This window comes from Archocentrus centrarchus, chromosome 21 (genome assembly GCF_007364275.1).
Source record: "Archocentrus centrarchus isolate MPI-CPG fArcCen1 chromosome 21, fArcCen1, whole genome shotgun sequence".
Classification (NCBI taxonomy): domain Eukaryota; kingdom Metazoa; phylum Chordata; class Actinopteri; order Cichliformes; family Cichlidae; genus Archocentrus; species Archocentrus centrarchus.
The window spans coordinates 24,321,455-24,349,335 of record NC_044366.1 but is presented as its reverse complement, the minus strand read 5'-3'; the positions used below and the strand labels follow the sequence as shown (position 1 = coordinate 24,349,335).

General features: G+C 48.2%; 1 protein-coding gene across 1 annotated transcript in view; it reads left to right on the top strand.

The window, feature by feature from the left end:
- The first annotated feature begins 246 nt into the window (after positions 1–246).
- The window catches only part of bcor (BCL6 corepressor), a 33,843-nt gene continuing 6,208 nt past the window's right edge, over positions 247–27,881 (top strand). The window contains 14 exon segments of the mRNA XM_030758095.1: positions 247–1,050; positions 10,019–10,100; positions 10,282–10,989; positions 10,991–11,710; positions 11,713–12,087; positions 12,089–12,157; positions 12,160–12,417; positions 12,419–13,468; positions 14,935–14,991; positions 15,570–15,729; positions 16,785–17,120; positions 18,181–18,465; positions 19,779–20,104; positions 21,437–21,721. Of these exon segments, the coding sequence (XP_030613955.1) occupies positions 10,098–10,100; positions 10,282–10,989; positions 10,991–11,710; positions 11,713–12,087; positions 12,089–12,157; positions 12,160–12,417; positions 12,419–13,468; positions 14,935–14,991; positions 15,570–15,729; positions 16,785–17,120; positions 18,181–18,465; positions 19,779–20,104; positions 21,437–21,721 (4,632 nt within the window). The 5' untranslated portion in view covers positions 247–1,050; positions 10,019–10,097.

The following is a 27,881-nucleotide window of genomic DNA, read 5'->3' as shown; positions in this document are numbered from 1 at the left end:
GAAACCGAAGTCCGTAATTGAACTTTTCCTTTAGTCAAATATCTATTTTCATTTTTCATCACTGCTTTGTTTTCAGTTAAAACCTCATCTATTCCTGTTTTGAAGTTTCAGCGGCGTTTGTGTGTGTGTGTGTGTTTCTCTGTGTGTGTGTGTCTCCCTTTGCGCGTGCACGCAGTCAGTGCCGTGCGCTGGAGGCTTATGGTAATTGCGGTCTCCCGACTGGCCTTCTGGGTAGAGTCTGCGCGAGTGGGAGTGGAGCGAGTCGCTCGGTCTCGGCAGCGCTCATCCATTCTGTGCGGCACTCCCCGTACAGCTCCGTGCGTCCTCGGTGCGAACCGAGGGCTCTGACCGGGCTGTTCTCTACGATCCTCGAAGAAAACGCGCGGGACGTAAAGCTACACGGAATAACCTTCAGCAAACCCTCTGCGACACAGATTCCGCTGTTGGAGAGGACATGGAGTGACGGAGAGCGGGAGAAAGGGGCTTTTTCCGAGGACGGCGTGCTCCGCTGAAACCCAACATGGCGCTGCTGCGAGGTACGGCCGAGCTGAATTAATTTCTCCGCGATTCCGCCGACCTCGCCACCTGTATCCTTCAGGGGTCCGGGCCATACGGCGCATTGCTCTTCGCCTTAAAGGACCTTAACGGATTTTCTTTAGTGGATTTCTCTGTATCCTGCCGTTTGTTTTTCTCGGCGCAGGATCTTTTTTTGTTGTTGCTTTATGGAAACCCAAGTGACATTTTCAGCAGCAAAAAAGTCCGTTTGAAATATAGGATAATGGATGAGAGCTGCTTGTAGACAAAAGAATAAAGACCCAAAGCTTTGTATGTAAGAATTGTTTTGTTTTATGACAAGTAAGTAACCTGTTAGACACTTTTAGTTTTTTTTCCCCTCTGGCCGGGATCGTCTGTCTCCAGCGGACAGGACCGTAACCGGACAAGTCTACGTACGCACGGATCACTGCCCTTGTAGTTAACTTGGAAAAACAAGAGAAAAAGGCGTGAGTTGGGGCGCGCGGAGCACGGTTGGAACTTGCACCAATTAACCAGGTGAGGCAATCAATGGCAAATCAGAATGTATTTTCCTTAGCGTGTGTCTTTGATGTGAAATCCCTTGCGTGACGATGGAAAACGTACTGTGCTCTGTTTTTAACGGCACTATAACGGCCAAGATGTTTTTAAACGAACCAGTGTTTTCATGTGGTGTGTTTCTTATTAAAAACAGTCTTCTTATGAGACTGAATCTAAGCGCGATCGTCCGGTGTTGCGCGCAGACTGGGGAGAGGATCGGCCACTTCTAAGAATAGCGCATAGGGTGGTCTTTGTGCGTTTCGGCGGGGCAGTGGCATGTGGTTGATAAATAACACACATACACCCAGAGCCAGGCACACACACATAATTATCCGAGCGTGAGTTTGGCCTTTAACAACTGCCCTGTCAAGCTGATAGAGGTGAGAAGGACATCCCAGAGATTAGCGAACTTGAAAGTGGCGCCGTCCTCGAAGGTGAATATTCAGGCTTTTCGCACCCTGTTGTGTGATGAAGAGCGTGAGTGTGCCTGTGGGGCTGAGGGTAGGGAGAGTGTGTGTGTGTGTACGCGTGTGCGTGCGCGCACACGGAGCTTCTGCGCTAAACAAGGTTACGGAATCCAGCCTCGCCCTGCCAAAGGCAAGCGAGCGCTGCTGCTCCGTTTATGCACATTTCAGTTCAGTTGGAGGGCATCCCCGCGGTGTGTGCGTGTTGTTGGCGTGACGCGGAGTGTGTGCGTGTTTCGCGGGGGAGGTTTGGACAGAGTGGACGTTGATCACTTGTCTCATCAAAGCTAGTGCTGGGGAAGAAACGGGACGCGGGGGCTGTACCGCTCACCTTCGTGTCTACTTGATGGAAACCGCTTTGTCTCTCGCTTGCTCGCTCTCCCCACTCACACGCCGTGTCTTGCAGGTGTTTTCGGATATGACTTTGCATTACACTCATACAGGCACACTTGCTGTATGAGTAGTCTTTGCAGTGCAGGGGAATATTCTTTGCGCACGGAGAATAGTCGTAGCGCCAGTTAGGATCTTTACCCCCATCCCCCCAGATACGCGCTGCTCTCTCGTAGGGAGAATGTATCAGCGAGACGCTTTAATAATAAAACACTTTATGAACTTAATGTTACAATAATGTACTTCATAGTTTGGCGAGCTTTGCTTCCCCAGTACACTAACTTATACTGTACTAACTTCAAAATATAGAACTTATTTTTGTCACCCTCCTGCGCTGCTGTGCGCAAAGTCAATCACCGCGAACCACTTCTTATAAAATTGCAGTTTAATTGAAATAAGTGCTGCGAGGCGTGTTGGATGTGTTCCAAGCTGAATCGTCTTACCTCGCGATTGTTTAAAGCTCCTTTGTGAGCTACGTAGACTGCGTTTCACGAGCGTCAAATCAGCGCTTAACCGAAACATTTTATTATTATCAGAAGGATGTTCTTATCGGACCACATTTTCCAACGCAGACGAGAGATTCGTATCTGGGGAGGTTTCCTTCCGTGCCGCCCTGCCTGCTGCCTGTCCTGGAGCCACGCAGGCACTAATTAGGGGACGCTCTCTTAGGACGATCGATGTGCCTCATATTGGCTGGCTCCACCTCATTGACGAGCTGAGTGAGGGAAGCAGCTACTAAAAGACCACTTCAGCCCCCAGAAGCCAATCCACGCTAGATAAACGGTCAAACAATCGCTCATAATAACGCGAACGTCTGCCTGGCAGCGAGCAGGCTGCAGGAGCAGGACCTCGATTTGGAACCTCAGGGGGTTGGGGGTGGGGTGAACTTGTGGGGAAGGAGTCTGTTTCTGTTTTGTTGGCTTTCACGCAGAATTAAAGAGCTGTTATATTTAAATTAAACATCGGTCTTAATTGGTATGGCAGAGGAAACCTGGACACCTGGAAAGCATCTACCTGAAATTAAAATGTGACTATAGGTTTTCAAGGATTTAAAAAAAACAAAAAAAAAAACAAAAAACATGGATATGTGGAAAGTCGCGTGCCCTGGGATAGCTGGGAAATAATTACTTGCTAAAAGAGCCTTTTTAACTTTAGCTTGTATTGGTGGAAATAATTATATATCAACTTTTGCTTGTGTATTAAGTCATGGTCTGAGGTTTGACATAGGTCTCACTGTTTTTTTTTTTTTGTTTTTTTTTTTGTCTTAGTTGCGCGTGGATTTCATTAGGCGCTATGGAATAATCCGGCTGTCCTGCCTTCAAAGCACACTATCTGCTCTCAGACACTTTGCCGGTACACCACAAACTTTGATGACTGCTTAGTTTGATATGTCTGTAATAGAATCTGGTTCCCAAGTGCTACACGCTGTGGAAGCCTACAACAAATACTTCACATTTGTGTGGGCCGAGTTTATTTTTAGTGAAACCCGTCGGACTGTTTTGCGCATCATTTTTCCACTGTGCGCTGTGAAGTCAGTGTGGGACTTAGCCGTTTTCCAGGTGTCGGAACACAGAAAGGGAGGGCTGCTTACCATAGATTGATATACTGAGTTTACACACACACACACACACACTCACTCACTCACTCTCTCTCTCTCTCTCTCTCTTTTCACACGAGAAGACTTCACACTTCTTCCACAAACAGTGTTGTATTGCCAAGGCCCATTAGCTGTCAGAGTGCGGTTCAGTGGGGGCCCCCAAGCAAAACAGGATTGCATCTGGTGCTAATTTTAGCAATTAGACATAATTTAGAATTAAAAACGTTCAAAAATGGGTTTATTAATTACTTTCATCTCTGTCAGCGTCACCTTGCTACATACAGTCAATTCAGATGTAGGTTTGTAATCAGCAGAGGTGGAGATGTGATGTGTGAATGGATGTTTTATGTTTTAAAGACATCCGAGGAACCAGCAATCGACAAATTCAGTTAAAGAGTATAGAGGTGCGCGTATGTTGGTGGGCACAGTTCACCTGGAGGCAGCAGCAGCCGGAGGGCTGCTGGGCTTATTGTTTTGCTGAGTGAATGTGTGACAGTGTGTCAGCGTGGTGCTCCGTGGGGCGGATGGTGGGGGATCTGCTGTCTTTAAGAGAATAGAAACAACCACACCACCTCCATTTTAAACCAATTAACCCCCCGTTTGTCCGCTTCTAATCTGGAATCAATAGGGACCACGCGGGGAATATTGTGCACAGAGAGAGCGTGTCATTACAATCACAGGGCCACTTCTGCTTATCAAACCTACTGTGTTATAAATAGTCGGGGAAACGGGTAAAATTCGTCAAAAGAAATGCCCCATGTTCCGGTAAACATCCAGACAGAAATATGAAGGCGGGCTTATTGTTGTCGCGCTCCTTTTGTGTGTGTGTGTGTGTGTGTGTGTGTGTGTGTGTGTGTGTGTGTGTGTGTGTGCGTGTGTGTCTCACGCTTGGATATAAAACAACAGGCTCGTCGCTGCCGGCGCTGCACTCGCTGCTGAGGCGAGATGCGTGTGAACAAAAGCGGAGGCACGGCAGAGAGCCGAGGAGAGATCGGTTTTCCAGGCGCTGCGCAGCTCCCGGAGGAGACGTCACGGTTTGATTGAAGCTATGCTCCATGCTGGCCTCCCGGGACCTCGCGATGAAACGGGAGACCCCCCCCCCCCCCCCTTCCTCCGCACCTTCCCCTTCCCTCCTCCTCTTACCCCCCGCCCCCCTCTCCCTCTCTCGCTCAGCGCTCCACAAAGCTTTTTGTTTCGACGAGGTCTGGAGCGCACGGGTCACTTCCCCCGCAGAGATGTGTCGCCCCCTCCCTTCAGTACCGCTTCACCCACACAGAGACGGAGGGGGACAGAGCCACATAGCATTATTCTTTATTCTAGCAGCTGCTTTCTGCTGCCGATGACCCACGAATGTTAGTTTAATAGCGACTTTTTAGACATTTACTGATTTTTACAGCATCTTTCGGATGGGCTTGCTGATAAATGTCAGATGCAGTGACTTAATGTAACATGAATGCAGGGGCTGTGGGCTGTAATTAAGGTCTAAATCTCGCTCTGAATGCGTTTAGTTTACTGACCTCGCTCTGGCCTGTGGAATGATTGATTTAGCAGCAGAGTAATGATGACACACCTCACCTCCTTCCTCCGAGTCTCTGCAGGCACAGTCTTGAAGCCTGCTCGTTTGTTTTTAGACAGCGCTGCGCCTCGGGCATCGCTGACGAAATCCCACAGACTCTTGGCAACGCAGCAGGTTAATAGCGACAGGAGTTTATTACGCCAATAGTCTTCAAAGCAGGAATGTGTTGTCTGCACGGAACATCACTGAGCTCTGGTTGGCTACAAAGCTTTTGACTTCGAGGTAGGAGGGTCATCATTGCACGTACCATGAAGTAAACAGTTGTTTCAGCAGAAATGATTTAGCCTTATTTACAGGGCACAGTTAATTAAGCAGCCTCTGTAAAGAGGCTAAACGTCCTCCTGTCCTGTCTGCGTGAAACGCTTTGTAACTTCGCTTTGGAAAGTGCCTAACAAATAAAGGGCACATGAAAGAGGATCATTCCTTCATCATCATGTGCTTTTATCAGAAACACATGAAAGCAATGCCAGCGTTTCCAAAAACCTCCGGTAAACGCAGGCCGGGCTCGTGCATGTGCATCTCTGTTACAATTGGGTCCTTTGGTGGCATAAAGAGCCATTTAGTACTCATTTGGCCTGAGTTGAATAGAGCCAGTTCAGCAGCCGCCGCCCGAGCCCTGGTGACAGCACGGAGGGGCCTCACAATGTCGCCGTTGTTGACGGCCGTGTTGCCGAGGGGGGGAATTGAACCGTGCACCGACTTGCGTGCGGCTGTGCAGCGGCCCGGGAGGACGCAGGGGCCCCTTGTTTACAACTCGCTCGCTAATAATGTGACAGCTGAAGAGACGCCGCCATCTCCTTCCAGCTCTGCGCTCCAGCAGCAGCAGCGCTCCGAGTCTCTGCGCAGCATTTATCTCCTCCATCTCCTGCTCAACCCAGTCCCCCCCTCCGCCGCAAAGCCACCTTCCGCTCCCTCACAGCTCTGTTAAATCTGAAACTACAATGAGAAACAGCGTGTCAGCTTTCCATAGATTGCAGAGATGATCAATTGGACCATTTGGCACGCGTCGGCCTGATAATCAATAACCATTAAAATTGGGCTGGCACTCTCTTCCGAGTTGTTCCTCATTACGATGCTGGGTGTTAATGCTGTGAGCTTGTGGCCTGAGGCGGTGGAGTTTGTAGCCACACTGTAGTTGCTGTGTGTTTTGTCAAATATGTTCCCCGCCGTGTGCGATCAAGTACGGTGATCCTCTGTGTGTGCGCGAGTGAGAGCGAGAGGGTGCGTGTGCGAGAGTGCGTGTGCGCGCACGCCCGCTTTTAATCCGTGTTTATCCCCCCCCCCCCCCGTCGCTGCGGAGATTATCCTGCGTCACAGTGCATTTTTTTTTAGAGCTGATCGGAGCTCTGCGCTTCAGAGAGTCTGGCAAAGCTCCAGGGACAAAGAGCGAGAGGGCGCCTATACACTCCCGTTATACAGCAAGACCCGTTCCCGGTTTCCTCATTAGTGTGGTGAATTTGACAACAAGATCATGCAGCGAGCTGATCGTAAAAAACGGAACAGTTGTGCTTAATAGATGTACTGAGCTCTTTCACTGAACGTTTCTAGTTGGTCATTTATCAACTTTTAAAGAGAGATGAGGCCTCCAAACACGCGCGCGCGCACACACACACACACACACACACACTCACACTCGCGTATTATTCGTATGCACGCAACCGCTGCGCTGCGCGGAGAGAGGCCTCAGCCCTGGAGGAAATGATAAGTGGTGCCGGTGTTTGTTCTGGTGCGCCTGCCACGGGTCACGGAGAGTTCAAGTCGCTGTCATCGGAGACGGGAAACAAGGGAAAGAGGGAGAAGCGAGACTGTCTTTTGGCTCTTTCTCTCTCTTTTTTTCTCTCTCTCTCTCTGCTTTTTTTACAGCTGCTCCGTTGCCGAATATACAGGGCTTAACCAGGTTCCTCTAAAAACACCCGGTGGTTTTCAGTTTAATGGTGCGAGTCGGGGCTGCGCTCCAGCGGTCTGGTTTATAAACGCAGCAGCACCGACCGCTGCTCTCCCCCTTCCCCCACCGCTTGCTGCCGGCCAGTGTGATGGATTGGACTGCCGTCGGGAGTTGTTTGTTGCGCAAACTATTCTTAGCTGTGGGGTTGGGCGTCAACATGCTGCTTTTTTCCCTCTTCTTTCCTACCTCCCGCTTTTCTTTTTCTCCTCCGTCCATCCACGCACAGTCTGCAAGTATTGTCAGGATTTACTCCCGGAAAATCCTCAAACACCTATTTCACAGGCTTCTAACGACATCTTATCTGTTAGACTGTTGATAGCCTGTAGGCCAGATCTAATCTTTTTCTGGCGGGCGCTTTATGGATGTGAATACGACTAAGTTCTAAAGCATCTAGAATAAACACGACCATATTTATCATATAACAAAACATATAAACATATTACATTAAATTTAGCAATACTTTAGCAAGCCAGTAAGACAAATGGAAACTTTAACCCATGCGTTTTTTTTTTAAGTTTGTGCGGCAGCAGTCTACAGACGTGCACCCCCCTCCCCGCAAGCGTCTATACACTGTGCTATCAGGTGCCTGATCCTGACCTTTGCCCTGATACTGTCGCTTATCTCGGCCCCCAATGCTATTAATTTATCTAAGAAACAGGAGTCGATCTACATATAGTCGGACGTCAGCGTAAGATAGAGATAGTAATGTCATAAAACACTCGATCTTTTTTTTTCTCTTTTCAGCTGTGTTTTTCCCCTTCCGGAGACTCACCGCAACCATATGATAAAGAGGAACATGTAACTGTATTGGCAGTTGAGGTTTTCTTAGTTTGGGTAGGAAAAGGTTCACAAAGGTTTGAATGAGGCTTTGTCCGCTGGTGTTACATCGGGTCTTGTTGAGCGCAGGACTTTTCAATGCAAGCGCAACATGATCTGCGGTCTGCGAGCGAGACGCAGAGCCGGTGCGTGTGACGCTCCGGGAAATGCGGGGAAGGAGAAGCGATGTGATTTCTCACAGCCTCCCGCGTCGACTGACGAATCCTGTGCAGCTAACACGTGGTCGTGCACACGTGCGTACACCGCCGCGCTTTTGACCACGCGCGCACACTCAACCGTTCGGTTTCTTCACACGCGGATGTTGTTGAAGTGGCACTACCGGCGGAGCTGTGACACGGGGGCGGGGGGATGGGAGCGCTGGGACAGGGAAAAGCCGTGTCGAGGGCCCCACAGCAGGCTGATTAATGTGCCCGGGGTCACGGTAATAAAAGTGGCGTTCCAGCGGCGCGGCAGCGAGGCGCAGAGGCGTTTTACTGCAACGATCGAGGGGCCGTGTTTCTCTACTGCTCTCAACACGGGCAAGCGCCGCAAAGCTTCAGTTATTTCTCTTTAAAGTCTCTCCCCTCTCGCTGCTTTTCACCTCACTCCTGTATGTGCTTACTTACTAGGGCTGCCCTGCAAAATAATGTTTGCGCTAAAGAGGAATTGAGTTATAATTCAAAGTGAAATATTTCCTAAAGCCTGACAAGAGGATCAACATTTTACATTGCCCCTACGTCCTTTCATCTGTTTGATTTTTATTTTGTAATTTATTATTATTATTTTTAAAACCTCTTGAAATGAGGCAGACCACTCTGTTAGTGTTAAGATACCACTTCAACCCATTAAGGGTCAGAAAACATTTCAGTAATATCTCTATTTCTGACATTTGTGCAGTTAAATTCTGTGCAAACTAACTTTTTGTGGTATGTCATATTCCTTTTAAGGACACGGTGATATCACTCAGGCAGTAATGCACAAGCAGGGTTGATGTCAGATGCCGCTGCTCTTAAATAAAAGTAGATTTGTATCTTTCCTATCTGGAAAGTTTCTGTACATTTGCTTTCACAGCAGTTTAATTAAATTAGGCACATTTGTTTTTTCCCCTTTTTGAAATCGGGCCTCATCAGCACCCAGCTGAGAAAAGCACAGGTTAAGCAACCGGGTGTTGAATGTGTTGTTTTTAGAATTTGTTGCAGTAATGAATAATTGATAACTATCCTCTTGTAACCCCCCCCCCCCCACCCCCCACACACACACACATTTCCTGTCATTTAACAACAACAAACCTGTTATGTTCCAGTGTTTTAAAGATATTCTAAACTATGGAAGTAATAAGACATTAAGGGACATTTCACACTCGGGTATCTTGATGTGTTTTTATTCTTCTTTCCTTTTGGTCACTACCTCTTTTTTAGTGCACAGTTTCCCTTCCCTTCTATTGTCAGCTTTAAACTTCATGATTTATGTTTTAAATCTGTGGTTTATTTAAAATTTAGCACAGTTGTCTCTTTCTCTTGCTGCCTACTATTCTTTTTGTGTGTGTGTTCTGGTGTGAGTGTTTGTTGATCTGAAGCTCTGTGTTGGCGGGTGGTAAATGGTCTCCCACCGAATTGGTCTGTGATGCATAATCTTCCCTCGCTCTGCTGGCTGAGGCAGCCGAGGGGGCAGGTCAAAGAGGGCACAGAAAAACCAGTGTGTGAGGAACGTGACTGAATAGATGCAGCTTCACAGTGCACGTCTAGCCCAAGGGTGGGCAGGTTGGGGGTAATGGGAGGGGGAATATGGGGATGGGGGAGATGTTGACAGATTAGAAGGGGGAGGTGGGGGAGCCCACACAGTGCTTTCATCTCTAGCGAGTACTCCAGTGGACAGTGCCATTTTGTTGCTCTTGTCTCATTTCACTCGCACATCTCTGGACTGCTTTTAATGTCTGTGTAGCAGAGGCACATTTGTTGATTTATTATTAAAATTCTTATGCATAATTTAAGTATTAATAAGAATTAAAATGTGTTTTGTCTTTTAAAATCTTATGAATGTTTTTTTTTTTTTTTTTTTTTTTGCAGCGGGATTGCAACATAGCTGTGGTGCATGCCTGCAGATGTGTGTATGTGACAGAGCCAAGGCACTGACAGCTAACTGTTTGCTCGTCTCCACAGGGCAACATCTGTTCGTGATGTCGATGCTGAGGCACAAACCTACCTGGAACTAAGACAAGGGAACCATATCACACGAAACATGGCAAGTTCCAGTGCTCATCCTAAGTACAGATTGCACTCATTTGTCACATAAGTTCCTTAGCAAAAGAAGCCAAGATTTGTTTTTTTCCAGTCTTTATTAATAGTTTCTGCTGATGTCAGGATGGGATTTTTTTTTTTTTTTTTTTTTTTCTGTGCTAACACTTTTTCCTTTGTTGTTGCAGGTGGATGCAAGGTTGACGCCCCTGGCAGCGATGGGGCTGGACCGAAGTACTCTTTTACATGATGGTCTTCATCTCCACAGTGGGGTTGTGTATCCAGGGATCAGAGCACTTCCAGCAGAGAAGAGCAGAGAGACGCCTTCACTTCCACTCACGTATAACAGGGATGGACTCCCAGAACTCATCTACAAGCCTGATGGCCCTCTGGACAGTCGTAAGCCAACAAATGGATACCTAGGCCTCTATAAGGGCACCCATCCAAGTCTCCACAAGCCTGTGCTGGTTCCTGGAGCCGACGGTCTCGGCTTGGAACGCAGAGTAGGGCCTGGAGAGAAGGCATCTGAACTGGGCTTGGCAAGCGCCGGTAGCAGTTACCTCCGCATGCCGTGGCTCAGCCCTTACCCTGAAGCAAGCATGTATCCCTTCATGGACACATCCAAGTATGCAGCTCTAAACATGTACAAAGCCTCATTGCTCAGCCAACCCAACCCCTATCTTCCCCAGCACCTGGCCTACCCATCTCTGTGTGCAGCCCAGGGGGGCAATGTTACCCCTGCTGCAGCTGTCTCTGCTGCTGACAGGCTCTATTATATGCCTCCCTATCCTGCTTCTCCCATCTCGTCTCCCCTGGTGGCACCCCCTATGAGGATTCCTGCAGTCACAGTGGCCCCAACATCACTGGTACACTGCCAGGACAAGGGGCTTGGTGTTTGCACCTCCATTTGCACAGCAGCTTCACCAACCTTCACCTCTTTCTCAGCATCATCAGGCTTCTATAGACAGGGATCGCTCACCTAGCAGGAGTATCAGACCAAGCAGACCTCCCTCTAGAAAGGGCTCTAACAACAACATTAATGCAAGTAGTACTATTACTAGTGGCTCTGGTGGTGGGAATAATAATAGTCTGCCTACTGATTCTTCTCCTCGTGTTTCTTCTCGTCACCCACAACCTCCCCATCCTCCTGCTCACCTTGACAATTCACTGGATGTACAAAGGCCAGTTGCCAGGATAGGACAACCATCTGTGTCATCCACTTCTTCAATATCTGCCTCATCCACGTCCGCACAGTCCATTCCTATTACTTTCTCTGTTAGCAGCATGGCATCAGAGCAGCCCTCTCCTGCTCGACCCAGCCCCCACAAACCAAGGCCAAGAGATGGGGCCCCTGAGCACAGAAATGCAGCAGGAGTTGAGAAAAGACCCAGCAGGTCTCCCTCCAAAGTAAATTCTGAGAGGCCAGCTCACCAACCACAGGGAACCAAAGATTCAGCAGAGAAGCCTTTGGATTTGTCTGGAAGAATACTAGACTTTGGGTTGCCCTCCAATGGATTCCCGGTTAAAATGGACACTATAGCTTCAGGTCCACGTTATGGACTTCCCCCTAGTAGAGAGCTCTTAAGAGAGAGGGAGAGCTCACATTCTCCCTTCTTTCCCATCCTCATTCTGTGGTCAGCAGCACTTCTTCAAAGGTCTCAGAGAGGCCAGAGATGATCAGCACTTTACACTCCTCCTGGGTTGTACCTAGCCCTTCTCCTTCCCATGCACAGCACACACCAGGCTTGCCCTACATCTCCAAGGGCCTAATACAGACCGGGTCTTTCACAAGCCAAGGCTCCTCACCCTCTGTTATCAAAAACAAAGGTCTGGAGAGAGTACTTCCTCAGCAACGCAGCTCATCCTGTCCAAGGATAGAAGAGCCCAACCACTCCTCCACTCAGCCCTCTGGCACTTCTCTGGTCAGCTCAGGGCTCTTTCTCCCCAAACCTAATGGTGAGTGGGTCAAATGCAGCCCCAGCCAGTCAGACCAATCCACCAGCTGTGGGCCACCAAGAGAGGGAAACAGAGAAGCCCTCCCAGACCAATAAGAGAGTTGAAACTTACTTCCAGATGTGCCGTCTTACAAGAGGCCCTGTGTAGAGAACGGTCACCCTCCTGGCCATCTTTACCTTTCTCAAAGTGAGGCTTATCTAAACCACAGCTTGGCTTATGCCAATAGATACCTGCCCTACTCAATCACAGAGAACATGGCACTGCATTCTGTGTCAATTACAGGAAACGGCCCAGTCTACCCTCACCCAGTATTGCTGGGCACCAACAGCCTTTATCCAACCCACTTGACAGCAAAGCACCCTTTACCATAACCACAGTCTCCCTGGTCCAGGAGGCGAATACCTCACTTATAACTCACAGGAGATGGCCCATCCCTTGATGCAGACGCACTCTGACAACAAGCTGGCAGAAAGGGCAGATGCAGCACTGAAGCCACGGGGACAGGAAAAATCTCGGGGAACTGTCGAAGAAGGTGGAGGCCACAGAGATAACAACACTGGGAAAGAGATAGGTGAAGGAAACCAAATGAAGCCTGACAGGGAAGCTGGAGCACAAGGGCAGGGTGGCAGTCAAAGCAAACCCCCCTCTTCCTCTCTAACATCTAGAGAAAAGATTGTCTGTATTGACCTTGTACATTCAGACACAGATATGGAGACTACCCCATCAGGCCACAAACAGTCCTCTGTGGAGACCAGCACCAAGGCTTTCCAAAATGAATGTAGTCATAGTAACCAAAATCTCACAAAGACTGACTATGAACCAAAACGCCACCTTTCCCATCCTTATCCGGTCCACTCCAGACAGAGCCCTAACCTTAAGCCCAACCACAGTGACAGACAGCCAGAAACTCCCTTTGGGAAAGCAGAGGTTCCCCAGGACACTGGCTGTGCTGGGGCAACATCTAGCATATCCCCAACTTCTCCAGGCCTGATTGTCCAAGCTGAGGAGAGCTGTGAGGAGCATAGCCCTAGCCCAGATCTCGAAGACCAAGACCAGAGTACCTTGCGCTGTGCTCGGACATCAGGCGAACGCAGCTCTGGTAGGGACAAAGGGGACAGGGACGGCCGAGTTTCTCATCTTAGACAGCACTGCACGGATGTGGTGAAGGAGTCAGAGCTGGAAAAAGTCTCCGAAAGAGAGACTGAAAAGGAAGACAGTATTGTTGACCTGGGGGAGTTCCAAGGAGAAGGGGATGAGGAAGAAGAGGGTAGCCAGACTTCGTCTAAAAGCTCTCGTAGATCCAGCCTGGCCAAAAGGATCGCTAACTCCTCAGGCTACGTTGGCGACCGCTTTAAATGTGTCACCACTGAGCTATATGCTGACTCGAGCAAGCTGAGCCGTGAACAGAGAGCGCTGCAGGTAAGGCTGCAAACAACTGTGCATGTGTATACATACAGTACATGATGAATTGGGCTAAAATAAGTGGTGGGATGGGGAGAGGTCATTATGAGCAATTTTTCTTATGTGCAGACATTTCAAACATACTTTTGATATCTAACATGCACACAGGAATAAAACCTCAAAGGCCACTTTCTTTATTCCCTTGCTGCAATATTCAGAACTGCCTGTAAAGCAAACCTTGCATGGAATTGGCATACTTTCATATAATGTAATATAATTGCTGTCATGCTACTGTCCTGGCCATAGATTTGATTATCCCTTAGTTTATCATTGTCTTAGTGAGATGGCCAGTTGAGGCCCTCCTTCAGGGGGTGGCAGTTCAAAGGTTAACCAGAGCTGCCACCTTTGTGTCTTGATTAGTGAGCAGCCATTGTAAAGGTTATTTCTGTGCGTGTGTGCGTGTTTGTGTCTCCGTATGTGCTTGTCCTTGTGTGACTGCCTTGGGGCTAAAGCATGTTAGTGCTGAGTGTGCTAAAGAGACATGTACAGTAGTTTTGGAGCATGACTGTGGCACCCTCACAGTTCGCACTGCCTTTGGCTACGCTTAACCCCAAGGTTAGGGCCAGTGGAGGACTTGCAGTGTGCTTAACAACCAACAGCTGCCCTCTTCAGGGTTCCTCTAAGGCTTTCTGCATGCCCCCATCCACCATTCACTGTCCTCACCCAACCCACCTCCCTCTGATGGCCTGTGCTGCCCTGCCTGGTTGCTGTCCAAGGTCATAATTCTCTCCACCCCATTGGCTAAAATACCCTCTCTCCTAACACAGATCACATGACCTCTATAAACATGCAATTACAGCAGTATCACCTACATTTAGCTATCATCCACTGTCATTCATACACGCACACTGAGCTATTCATTTTAAACTGTTTATGTCTTTGGGGTTGCTTTTGCTCAGTGCTGAGCACAGAAACACAAAGAAACACTATGCTATATTATCCACTGGCTCAGGGGCAGAAATGTTAATAGGTTGCACATGTCTGTCTATGTTGTGAATGCACCCTAGAAAACTGTGGTTTTGTCTTTGTCATGCTTGTCAATCCACAGCTGCAACTCAAAGCTATCGAACACTGTATTTCTGATGTGTAAAATTCAGATGCGGTCCATTTGGACCCCAAAAAATGACACAGCTAAAACTGAATTAGTGTCATCAATTATGCCTCGGATAGCCATGTTATTTCGATTCAAATTTTCCAATTTGTCACTCATGCAGTTCAGAAATTATTTGATAGCTTTGATGCATTGTTAATTGACCTGTTGATTCACTTTAATTTGATTGTGTTATTTTGTTGGGATTGTGGCTACCTATTTTGTGTAAAGAAACATGTGGAGAAACATAACGTAAATTCATAAAAAAAAAAAAAAAAAAAAAAAGATGAAATGCTGGACAGATATATTGAGCCCCCCCATTCTAATTGCTTAGATGGAAGTCATATCACGAGAGGGGAGTAATATAAGTCAACCTGCAGCTAACTGGGAGGTCAGTTCTTTACATTTCTTATCACATCTGCCTCTGACGGGCTCTGTCTCCTTTGTACTGTGTATCGCTGCACACTCCTTTTTTTTTTTTTTTTTTTCTCTCCCCGCTCCCTTCTTTCCTTCTTTCCTCTTTTTCATCTCCTCTCTCCGCCTCAGGGCTTAGATGTATATGTTTCCTAGCCATGTTCATGTTTCAGGAAGGGAGATGCCAGGATTTAAGCCCCAGAGCGCATGGACTGACAGTGGCTGCAGTAGTCTAACCTGTGTCTTGATGCCGTGCTTGTGATTTATCTGTCCTCCTTTGTGTCTTGTGTGCATTTGTGTGTGTGTGTATGTGTGTGTGTGTGTGTGTGTGGAGGGGGGTGGGGGGGTAATTTCTTTGACATTTTATTTTTATTTTAAGACAATGTGATTTCTGATGCAATTTTTTTTTTTTGCTTCTGTAGCTGTTGAGGCCAGATTGAGGCTTAGAGAGGTGTGTGTATGTATGTATGTATGTGTGCGTGTGTGTGCTTGGCGTGGGCAGATGATGAGTGGTTTTCATGGGTTTTCTCTGCATTTTTGTGTGTGTACGCACAGCGGGCAATGATGCGGTTCTCGGAGCTGGAGCTGAAGGAGAAGGAGGGCAGCGGTGTGTGTGTGTCTGCCTCGGCAGCAGGACGGGAGCTGGCAGACGGCCAGCGCAGAGAGCGAGTGCTGGAGCACTGCCAACACACCACCAGGCAGGGAGAGAGGGAGGGTGAGTAACCCAGCACCACACACACACAGGGTGCGCGCGCGCACACACACACACACACACATATATGCAGACACTCTGCAAATGAACACTCAAAAAAAAAAAGAGGGACACATACAAACAATAGGAGCGCGTACACACTCACTCACATGCACTTGCAGCAAATGCTGAGGCAAGACCGGGTCACTCTAAAAAAAGACACACTTCCGCGTGCACACACACACACACGACACACACACACAGGCTCAGTGCACGCGCACATGCTCACACTCTTACACAAGCTAGGAAGCGCAAGCCAATGAACGGGCAAGGGAGACAGCGAGGGGGAGTTTTATTTTCAAGAAGCCTTTTGTGCTTATCTGCGCAGAGAGACGATGGAGAGGGAGGGCAAGGGGAGAAGGAGGGGCAGGGAGTGCGTGAGTGAAAGCTTGGGGGGGGGGGAGTTAGTGGGTGAAAGCGGATGGGAGAGCGCAACGGAAAGAGGGGTGGGGTGGGGAGAGGGGTAGTTACATTGGCTGGCAGCCCAGCTGTGTGTTGGAGCGAGGCCGCGGCTGACGTGTGAGCCTAATTATGGCATGGAGAGAGACAGAGAGGGAGTCGGCGAGAGAGGGGAAGGATGGGGGGCGGGGGGGGGGGAGTCACGCTCTGTGTGAGAAGGGCGTGGTGCGGTCATGCCGTTGGGGAAGGGGGGGGGCAGTGAAAGAGGGAGAGGGAGGAGGAGGGATGGGAGTCGCCGTGCACAACGTGTGCGCAGGATGTTTTCGTGCCTCTGTTGGAAGTGTGCGCGGCTGCACTGAACCATCAGGCCGCTGGCTCGGCTCACATCAGATTAAAAAGTCTTTACCTCATCAAAGTTTTACTGCCTGTCTTTAAAGCAGAATAAAAGCTGGCTGGTGTTTAACTGGCCTTCTCTCTCTGTCAATCCCCCCACCTTGTGTCACCCTGTTTCCCTGCTTGCTTTCTGTCTGTCTGAATTCTCTTCCCATGTGTCTGTCCCCTTCTCATCTTCTTTTGTTTATTTTTCCTCTGTTCGCTCCATGCCCTGTCTGTCTGCTCAGGTGTCCGGCCAGCATACACAAACAACAGAGTTCCAGTCCTTCAGAGGTGTGGAGGCCAGAGGGAGCCTTTGTCCCACAGTCATGAAGCCCAAGATGGGGCCAGAGGTGCAGTCCAAGGAGGGCTAAAGGATGGTGTCAGGAAGGCGATGAAAGAGCCTGAAGAAGGTCATTGTGTGCCACCCACATTAATGCCATCAAAAGGCTTCACCGAGGAGAGGACCAGCCCTGGCTTTGGAGCCACCAGGAAACGCCCCCTTGGCCCCAAGGCAGAGGAGGACACCGAGATGGAGGGCGAAAGGGTGATCCACTCAGAGAAAAGAGCCAAGCTTTGTACGGGTGAGAATTTCATAAATGTGCCTCGTCCCCCACACGCATCTCCCGTGACTCAAATTGCATCCCATTCTGCTCTTCATCCGCTTTCCATGCATCCTTAGAATTCTGCCCGCTTCGTTTTCCTTCACTGTGTGATGCCAAGTCCCGTTTCCTCCCTTGTTCTTTTTATAAAAAAAGAAAAATCTTCTCATTCCTTTTGTCGTTTCTTCCATCCCAGTCAATTCCACCTCACACCCGTTCCATCACAACACTCGCTCTTCCTCCCCTTTCCCGCTCTCTGTCCTGTGTTTCGCTCTGTGTGGCAGCCAGCTCTGAGAAGTGTTTAATCCTGCCTTTGAGCGGCGTGCGAGAGAGAAGCGACGAAGAGGGACAGCCATTCTCTCTGTCTCTCTCTCTCTCTTCGTTCAGCTCTGCCATTCCTTCGCTGTGCTTACCCACCCTCTTCAAAGCTGCTCTTTTCTTCTCTTTTCATCTCCTTTCTTTTTTCCCCTCATCTGTTTGGGTTTCCTTTTTTGCTGGCATGCGGTATCGTGCTTGTTCTCCTCGGCACTGGCAGACGAGTCAAATACCCGTCCCCTGTGAATTTCATGGGGGAGAACCCTCCCTCTGCTTTTCCAGTCTTTATTGCTTTGTTTCTCCACCCGACTCTTGACTTGTCTCCCCTTTCACTCTGCAATCTGTCTGTTCTACATCCTGCTCCCTGCCTCTTTTGCCTGGGTGTGTGTCACATGTAAGGCTTAGATGGGGTTTTACCAGCCGTAAGAATGTCCTGATTAATGGTCTTTGTTCTTTGTGTTCTGTAGCTTGCATGTCAGTATGTAGGTACAGTAGCTTTGTGTGTTGCAGATGGTGAGAATGGTGGCTTTAGAAAGCAAAAAACCTTCTGTCCAAATGTCAACTCGGAGGCACTTGGAAGAAATCTGCCATAGTTAAAGTAGCTCACAGTGCGCTGTTCAGGTTATCTAGTGTTTTTAAATGACCATTTATTATAAGTGAGGACTCAAAAACCGTAAAATTGGAGCTTTTCACATGACACGGCATTCTGTATTTTTGTTGTCTGCAGATGAGCCTGAGAAAGCCACCCCGGATGAAGATGATGACGAGGAGGTGCGGAAGCTCAAGGTCTGCATAGAGCTCAAGGGACTGCGACTCAGCAAGCCTGCTGCTGGTGCCACCTCGCCCGATGGGTCCCAAATCAAGCAGGAGAGGGCATGGCCCCAGCCCCGATTGGTTAACCCTGCCCAGAGCCTACGCGAACGCAAGATCAGGCCCGGCGAGCCCGAGGACAGAGCCGCAGCGCAGAGAAGCGAGATCAACAGGAAATGGGGCTGCGAGAAACTGCCTAATGGTAAGAATGAACCACCAGCCGTACAAACCGCTGAGTTCAGCTAGGGTAACGGAAATCTATCTTTGGCTCACGTTTCACTTTCTTGTTGAGCAGTCTGTCTTTAGGGGATTTCCCAAAAGCTGTTAGAGTGTGTGTGTGTGCGTGCGTGCGCGCGTGTGTGTGTGTGTGTGAATAGGGTGGTGGTGGTGGTGGAAAGGGGGGGTAGGAGATTCTTCTTCTTGGCAATCAGAATAGGGGACACAGAGATACCCCCCCCTTCCCCGTGTGGGCAGGTGTAGTGTGACTAATATGTGATCAATGAATGTTTTTTTTTTTTTTTTTATTGTTTTTCCCTGGTTGGGTGGGTGAGGTAGAGGGGTCTTACTGAAGCCAGGGCTTTCCCTTATTCATGTGGTTTCTCAGAGGAAGAGGGGAGACTAAAAGAGCAGTGGAGAGATTAAAGGAAGTGAATAAAGCAGAAGAGGTTTTGAATATTTTCTACAGAAACCACAGACCTTTACTGGCTACTGATTTTTTTTTTTTTTTTTTATATATATATAATTATTATTTATTTAATTTGCTGTCACCTTTTTAGATAACATGCTGATAATGAGTGTTATGATTGAGGTTATTCCACTGTGTCTGTCAGGGTATATTTTTTCTTCCTTCAGAAAACCCCTAATCATATGAAATACATAAATCTGTCTGTTAAGGCTATCGCGTTGTAAAAAGCTTTCTCTGCAACACAGATCACATAGAAAGTATTTGCCAAAAAGGGGTATAAATTTACTCAGCTTCTCAGTTGTTCTTGGCCTGATTTAATAGCCTTTTAAATTGTTATTGTAAAAGTTGTATTGCAACAGAAATCAGACCTAGACCACATTGCAGAAAAGATAAAACTGGTTTGCAACGATCTTCAGGAGTAAATGTATTTCCAATAAGCTTTTTGACATTGAGGTTTCAAGGGCAGGTTATTATATATATATATATATATATATATATATATATATATAATATAATATAATAATATAAAAAATCATAAAAAAATGACATGTACTGGCTGAAACCACACAGTGCCACATTTGTTTAGGGAGATTACTCCTAGCTGTGTCCTTGCTGCAGTGAGGAAGTGCACAGGAATCACTATAGGGGTGTTTATGTGAGCTTGAATGCAAAAGTGTGTGTTTTTATTTTTTTTCCTGGGCGAGCAGGCATGCTGCGCTCCCAGACAGCTCTGTGTGCTCATTAATAAACCAACAGAGGGTGAGAGATGGCCTTGCAATACTTTCCTATCCTCACACTCACTCACTCTGCCTCCCTCTTTTCTTCTCCAGGAGTAGCTGCTGCTGCTTCTCCCCTTCCCCCCAGCCAGCTGAAGGACAGAGTGCACCCGCCAAACCCCTTCTCAGGTGACCGTGGCCTCAAGGAGTCCAGGAGGGGCCCCCCCTCTCCGGCCCCAGAGCCGTCCGTGGGAGGCACCCCTCCCCTCAAGCCCCGTCGCCATAGTGACACGGACAAACCCAAGGGCAAGCGGCCGTGTAAGACCAAACACACCAGCCAGAGGGAGCGGGAGCGGGAGAGGGAGAAAAGGAAAGAGGCTCCAGCTAGTAGCCCAGGCCAGCGTTGTGTGTCCGAGCTGGGAAAAGCTGAGGATGACAAGGTGAGTGCTGATAGGGTATCTGACCACAAGATGCAGGCGTCTGGATGTTAGCAGCAGCAGAGGCTGTTTCAGTATGCCTGTTGGCGCCTCTGATTATGCAGCTGGGGACAGGAGGGAAGGAGGGACAGAGGAAGGAAGTATGTTTACAATGTTTAGAGGACTGCTGGAGCTTTGACCTCCCCGCACCCTCGGCGACTCCCTGCGGAGGCCCCCGCATGCATGTGTGTTCGTCTCTGGCTTTAATTGTCGAACGCGTGTCATCTGTGTTGTTTTTTGTATGTGCGCGTAGGTGAGTGACAGGGGTGTGAGTATCTGCGTGTTCGCGAGCATTCCTGACAACAAAACCCTGGAGCAATTATATATCACACTCACTCCTGAACACAAAGCTACACACACACACTTTCTCTCACTCGCACAATGAGGAATGTGGCAGCTACGGTTGAACGTATGAAACGCCTGAGTTCAAAAGAGGGAAGAAAGGAAAAAAGAAAAAAAGAGCACAGGGGAAAAATTGAGGGGGGAAAAAAAAAAGAAGGCGAGTCGTTTTCCGCCCGTGCTGCTCTCCTCCCCTGCTCCTCCTCAGCCTGACAGCTGCTTCGACATGGAATTCCACTGAGAGGGCACGCACTCTTCGTACACACAGTCTCTCACACACACACACACACACACACACACGCAGGCAGGCAACTCCCTCTGTCGTGTGTTGTGTTCAGAGGGCCCTGTTAGTTTAGCAGTTAAAGAAAAGTGGCGTGCCAGCCTGCAGCGTTTTGGGCGTGAACACTCGATGTGAAAGCCGTGTGTGTTTTCAGCGATGCGTAGTGCATCTTCCAGACACAATAGTCATATATAAACACAGATGTTGTCAATGGAAAAAAAAATCAATCTGCATATACAGTAGGTAGGCTGCTAAAGGGGTAGTTTAGAAGTCATGTGAGGATAATGTGGGGAGGGGGGTATTGTGAAGAGTGAACACGAGGCTTAAGAATAGATTTATAGTTAATCTTTCAGGATGAATTTTGGACCCTGATTCTAATACTTAAGCCACCTTTTTAATTGATTCTCCTTTAACTTATCAGGAAAAAAAGTGGATGTGATTTCCTGTGCATGGATGCACATTTTAATTTCTGTGTGTGTGTGTGTGTGTGTGTCTGTCTGTCTGTCTGTCTGTGTGTGTGCGTGCAGTCTTATCCCTGTCCCCGTGTGTGTGTGTGTGTGTGTGCGTGTGTGTGTGTGCGTGTGTGTGTGTGTGTGTATGTATGAGAGAGAGAATGTCCCGTCTGCTTCGTGGCAGGGGTTGTAACACGCTCTCCCCATCTCTCACTCTCTCCTCAGCTGAGTGAGCAGTGCAGCGCTCCGAGGAAGAGAGCCGCCTCTCCTAATCATTATCCCTGCTCTCCAGTCAAGCCCTGCTCCCCCACCGCGCTCTGTCCACCCTCCCTGCAGCTCCAGGCTAATGGCAGAGCGGGAGGTGTTCCACCAGAAGCGGCAGGCTTGCACAGAACCCCCCCTGCCGAGCCCTCCGCAGTGCGTCCGATCCCGCCAGAGGCTCGTCGGCTGATTGTGAACAAGAACGCCGGGGAGACTCTCCTTCAGAGAGCAGCGCGACTGGGCTACGAGGTAATAGGCTTCAGTCAAAGTCATCCTCCCTTCTTATCTCTTCTCTCGCTTCGCAATTTACACCCTCAGACTTTGTCTTTTCCAAATCTCTCTCTCTCCTTAAATTGAGCTCATTTTCTCCACCTACTTTGTTCCTGTCTGTGACTCTGGCAGACATTACTTTACTCTTTTTTTTTTTTTTTTTTCTTTCTCAGAGATCTGAAGATTCTTCTCTTTCATCTGTCCTATTCTTCCTCTTTTCCTTCTTCTACGATTTCCTCCTATTTCACCCCTACTCGCGATTTCTGCTTCACACGCTCCATCTTTTCGGCTCCTCTTGCCTGCTCTACTCTCTTTCTCTCTGTCAGGTTTCCGCTCCCCCCCCTTCCTCTCAGTGCTCTCTTTCTCTTCCTCTCTTTGTGACTCAGATTGTCGTTGGCACCCCTCCTCTTCCCCACAAGTGCACACACACACACACACACACACACAGAGACTCACACACACTCTACCTCCCCTTCTCTTGCCTCGCTCCGCTCTCACATCTCATTAATTTTCCGTGAGGCGAAGTGTGACACACACACACACACACACACCCTGGCGCACGCACACACACAGAAACGAGCACACGCAGGCAGCGTGAGGGATCGGTGGGATCATTATACGGAGACTGATGCTCGCTGCCTCTCTGTAGCATCGGGAGTTTTTTTTTTCTTTGTGTGTTGTCTGCCGCTGATCATTTGCTCCTAAACCAGATCCTCTTGTTCTCTACACATACAAGAAAGAACACGACTTGTGTATATTTTACCAACTCTCTCAACTCCCATTGCTCTGAAAGCTTTTAATTAAAGTTGGATGGCCCACTCTCCCGTTCTCCCTCATCCCCTGTGTTTCCGTTCACGAGCCTAAACGTTTCTCCCCCTTGTTGACAGATGTTACAAATTGATTTATTGATCTGAGTAGTTTTAATGCTACTTGAGCTGTGGATTCTGCTCTGTGTGTGTGTGTGTGTGTGTGTGTGTGTGTGTGTGTGTGTGTGTGTGTGTGTGTGTGTGTGTGTGTGTGCGTGCGTGCGTGCGTGTCCACTCGCTCTCTATCTGCTTTGATGCTGCGTTTGAGAGTGCGTGATCATTTTTATCACCAGCAGAGGAATCTTCACAGAACTGTAAATAGGTGTGGGTTTCTTTTGTTGCTCATTCATGAGTTGCTTTATGGTTGTGTGTGTGTTTGGACACGTTTATGATGATGAGGTGTGTGTGTGTGTGTGTGTGTCAGTGATTATGTGTGTGAGTCTGAATGGGAGAGAGCGAGAGTGTGAATGAGAGGTAAGCACTGGGAGTATAATCGCGTTCTAATGGCCCTCTAATGTGCCGTGGTGACTGTGGTTAGCAGTGGCGGCGGCTGTTTTTCTCCCTGGCTCGCTCTTTCTCACTCGCACGCACGCACACACACACACGCACACACAGGGTGCAGCGCAGCAGCAGGGTTCAGTCAGCCGTGCTGGAGAGAAGCTGGCTCGTCTCTCTGATTTATGCGTCTCTCTCGAACGTTTTTTTTCCCTCCCTCTCCTTTTTTTTTTTTTTTTTTTTTTTTATTCCCCCCTTCGCATTTTTCCCTTCCTGCGCTCTGCATGTGGAGAGGGAATGAGGGAGGAGGGAGGAGAAAACCTGAGACTACACAAACAAGGCGCTGACCGCTGCGCAAACAACCCCCTCTCTCCCACCCTTTCTCTCTCTCTCTCGTTCTCTCTCTCAGGAAGCTCGTCTCTCACTGCCTGTGTGTGATAAGCCTGGGGCAGGCCCCTGGGGCTCCCACACATGCACACACAAGGACGTGCTCAGAAACACACACACCAATCTATGCATAACGTCTAACACACACACTCACTTGCATACAAGCCTGTAGATGCGTACAGCGCTTGTCTCACGCTGGTGTTTAAGCGCCGCGAGCTCTGGGCTTATCACACGCAAGCAGAGAGATATGAGGGCCCGCGAGACGGAGGCACGCACACGAACACAGCTCACATGCCGATTATGAGCATGCGACGGAATACTCACAAACACCCGTTCTGACCCAATAAGCACATGCACAGGCATCCTGACGTGTTTCTTCTCCATATGCTGCACAGACAGTCGACTCGGCACTCGCTGTCACACACCCACATAGACCTGCACATGCAAATTCAGTCTTCTCATGCACACACAGAGCCTACTAAATACACACACACACACAGCCATCTTTTTTTTTTTGTGTGTATGAACCGGCAAATGCAGGATGCAGAATCACCTCATGCACACATGCATGTGATTTAGCACACATGCACTTCTCTGTGCTGTTCTCGCTGCCCGGGCCGACACTGTGCATATTTCATGTTCATTTAGTTTTGCAATCCGTGCCTCTGCACATGAAAGCCCACTCTCTCTCTCTTCCTCTCTCTCTCTCTCTCTCTCTCTTTCACTCTTCCTCTCTTCCTCTCTCACTACCCTTTTATTCTCTCGCTCTCCCTCGTCTGCCTCGCTCTCCGAGCATTTGAAATGGTAATGAGGAGAGATTCTGCGGATGTCTTCATCCCTCTAGTGCTGGGGCTCGGGGCCCCTCAGCTCTGCCCATTGAAAGCTCAGATAAAGGTGCAATCTGTCATTTATTCTCCCCATGAATTGCTTCTGATTTTTCCTCCTCAAATCCATGTATGATCCAAGCAAAGAGGAAAAACTGGATTGCATTTTAAGTGCCTAGTCGAACCAGAAAGCGTGATGGGGAAAAACGTGGAAATGAAATCGCTGTGATCAGTGGCTTTGCCCGTGGTGGTAAAAGTAAATCCACAGTGACTTAAAGTTCAGCTTTGACCGATGGCAAGCAGTCTCGACAGTGCTGACCTTTGATGGGACTACTGACCAAAAAGTCCAAAATTTAACAACTCATCACACTAACTGTATTGAATTTCCTCAAACAGACTAATACTGTACGTCTCTTTGACTAAACCATTTTAATGAGGTTGTTAGGGTAGTTGGGTAGTTGGCGTACTGGTCACAAGCCAGCTAGCTATGAGAACTGTTATGGCTAGCTCACACCATCAAGTTATTGGGTAGTAGTAGTAGTATTGCATGCTAACTGCTACAAGTTAGCAAGCCAGAAACAACCAGATACCAATATCTGGAATGACTACCTGACTGTGGAGTCACCAGCTGTCGCTGGGGTGGCTGTAGCTCAGGAGGTAGAGCAGGTCACCTACTGATTGGAAGGTTGGCGGTTCGAATCCTGGCTACTCCAGGCTGCATGCCAATGTATCCTTGGGCAAGATACTTAACCCCAAGTTGCTCTCCGACGCAAGAGTTGGAGTGTGAATGTTAGATAATAAAAGCTTAGTGGTAAACATGTTGTATAAGCGCTTTGAGTACTCAGAGAGTAGAAAAGCGCTATATAAGAACAAGTCCATTAACCAGTAACTATTGGTGTCAGGTAGGTCTAAGGCTTTGATTTTGCTTTCCGTGTCTGCGAGTCTGCTTGGGTCTGAGTGATGTCAATTTTGTCATCGGATAGTGAGTGTGAAGGTCCATGGGGATGTCTTACCTGTTTTTGGTGACTGTGCGCACTTATCCACAGAGAATTTACTTTACAGTGCAGCAGCTACGTATGCGCACCAGGTGCCAGACTTCAAAGAAGTGTGAGGTCTGAATTAGACTTATGCGTCCCGGCAATTGGGTCGGCCACTTAGGTAGGTTATGCACTTAGGCCCGGCACAGACCCGACGTAGAAGTCTAATCCAGGCCTAACAGGAATGACTACCTGGCTGTGGTGTCACCAGCTGTCCCTGTCCAGAGTAGAAGTCCATTTTTATACTTGCCATGGCACTGTACAACAAAGTTGACGTCACATCTGCTGTCACTAGCCGCCATTTTGTGTAGCTCTGATTTTTTTTTTTTTTTTTTTTTGGGTAACCTGGCACATTGTGCCGCTGCTGCAGCTGGGTTGAGGATATGAGTGTACGTTCATTGCAGGTTGATATATCAGCACAGAGACTGAGAGATTCACAGATTATACAGAGGGAAATGCTAAAACTCTTTGAAAAAAAACAAGACTTTGTGGAACAAAACTCAGCAATTTCTTTGCTTCCAGTTTTAACTTCTTCTCCACCTCTATCGGCGCCCATGTGGAGGTTTTGTCTGAATGGTGACACCTATTGTTCAGCACAATACTGCTGCAGCTACGTGTGCTCTAACAGTGAGCATAAGTGTGGATTTGGCTGTGTGATGACATTATAGGTGGCTTGCGAAGTGATGAACACAGTGGATATACTGAGGCCTTAATCGAGGCTTAAGAGTACAGACTCTAAAACACCAATTTAAATTCAAAATGATCTCAGTCCAGACAAGTGATTCAGAAATGGTATCAGTAGACTATAAAGACTGAACATGTAGTCGTATCTTTTGAAGCTTAGTGTCGCCCCCTGCTGGCTGTTAGAAATGGCGAGGCTATGTCCATCTTTAATATACAGTGTATGGACAACAACAAGGCACCTATAAACACTTGTTGCAAGACCATTTACATACACAGGGCAGGCATCTGCAGCATGCAACAGCAATTACAAAATTCAAGACAAGGTTTTTTTCCCTGGACTACAAATGAGGTGGAAGGTAGAAATGGCAACAAAAAAACAGATTCTGAGCCAATATATATGAGAGTGGTGGTGTGACCATTATCTGTCACTAGTGGAAGCCACTGGGATTGGAAAAGGAGTACACGCACAAGAAGGATGACCTCAAAAAAACCCCAAAAAAAACAGAAAATTTCAAGTTTAGCTTATAATGGTTTGGCTTAGTGCGTCACTGAACGTGGGTGTTGGCATTATCATTGCCTGTCCAGATTATAGCAAAATCCCAAAGTTTTCACACCAAAACTGGGTCACCAGAGCTTCGAAAGGTTTATTTTCTGGGTCCTAAAATGGACACTAGTTGTCCATTTTTTAAAAAGTTTTAAAATGAAAAGAATTGGTGTGGCCGTACCCTTTTAAATGACGCCTATTGAGAAGCTTCAATATGCAGGTTATTGGTGAGAACGGGGGGATTTATTGTGAGAAAAATATAAAAACAGGAGATTCTTCTGTTTTCATTCTTATTTCTAAATTCACTAATAGCATATGTGTGCCTGAGTGTGAGATTAATTAAGTCTGACTGACATCATGAGAAGTTGCATACTGAGGCTTCCCGTCTCCCTCCAGCAGTGCCATTCTGCAAGGGGCAGGCTTTCAGACGCACTTTACACATGCACTCAATCATCCACGCATTTCACTTTTCCGAGCACGCACAAACTTTACTGCTGAGACTTCATCATTCAAAGGAAAGCCACTCATGCATCCGCACACGTGATTCATCTCTACATGACCACATGTGCTGTGTGTGAGAACTCTGCGAGCCGCAAGGGGTTAAATGTCTGAGTGATGCATTGATTGCAGGCGAGCGCAGGGAAGCATTCTAGAGAGGGAGATTAGAGGACGGAGGGAAAGAGCGAGAGAGGAGGAGGAGGAGGAGGGGTGTCTCATTTTACTGCGGAGGAGTGTGTGTGTGTGTGTGTGTGTCTGGCGGGAAGCCGGGGCTCTCATGCTAAGCTCCTCGCTCTCTCCCAGCGATATTAAACACGGCTCCGGAGGTTTAGCGCTACGCCACAGCCACACACAAAAATACACGAGCACACACACAGACACACAGTGAGGCAAGCTGCATATCAACACTCTCTACCCGTCAGTCTCTCTAACACTTGCTCTCATTCACTCACGCAGACAGACACACACACACAATCACACACACACACAATCACACACACACACACACACACACACACACACACACGCACACACACACACACACACACACACACACACACACACACAGCGAGTGGAATCCCCCAGAGGGGAGCTTGAGCACAGTGCTCCTGAATCTCTCTCCAGCAGGCAAACAGCGCGTTGGCAGTGAAAGAAAACCAGTTGGAGCGTCTCTCCACCCTCCCTCATTTCTCTTTCTCTTTTTTGCACTTTTTCTTGCCTGCTTTCCCTCTCCTTCCTCTTTCTCCATTATCTCTCTTGCCTCCTCAGCTCCTCCGATCACTCACTCTGTCACTCCTTTTGCTCCACCACCCCACCCCCCACCCCACCCAGTTTCACACCACCACCTATTACACCCACTACACC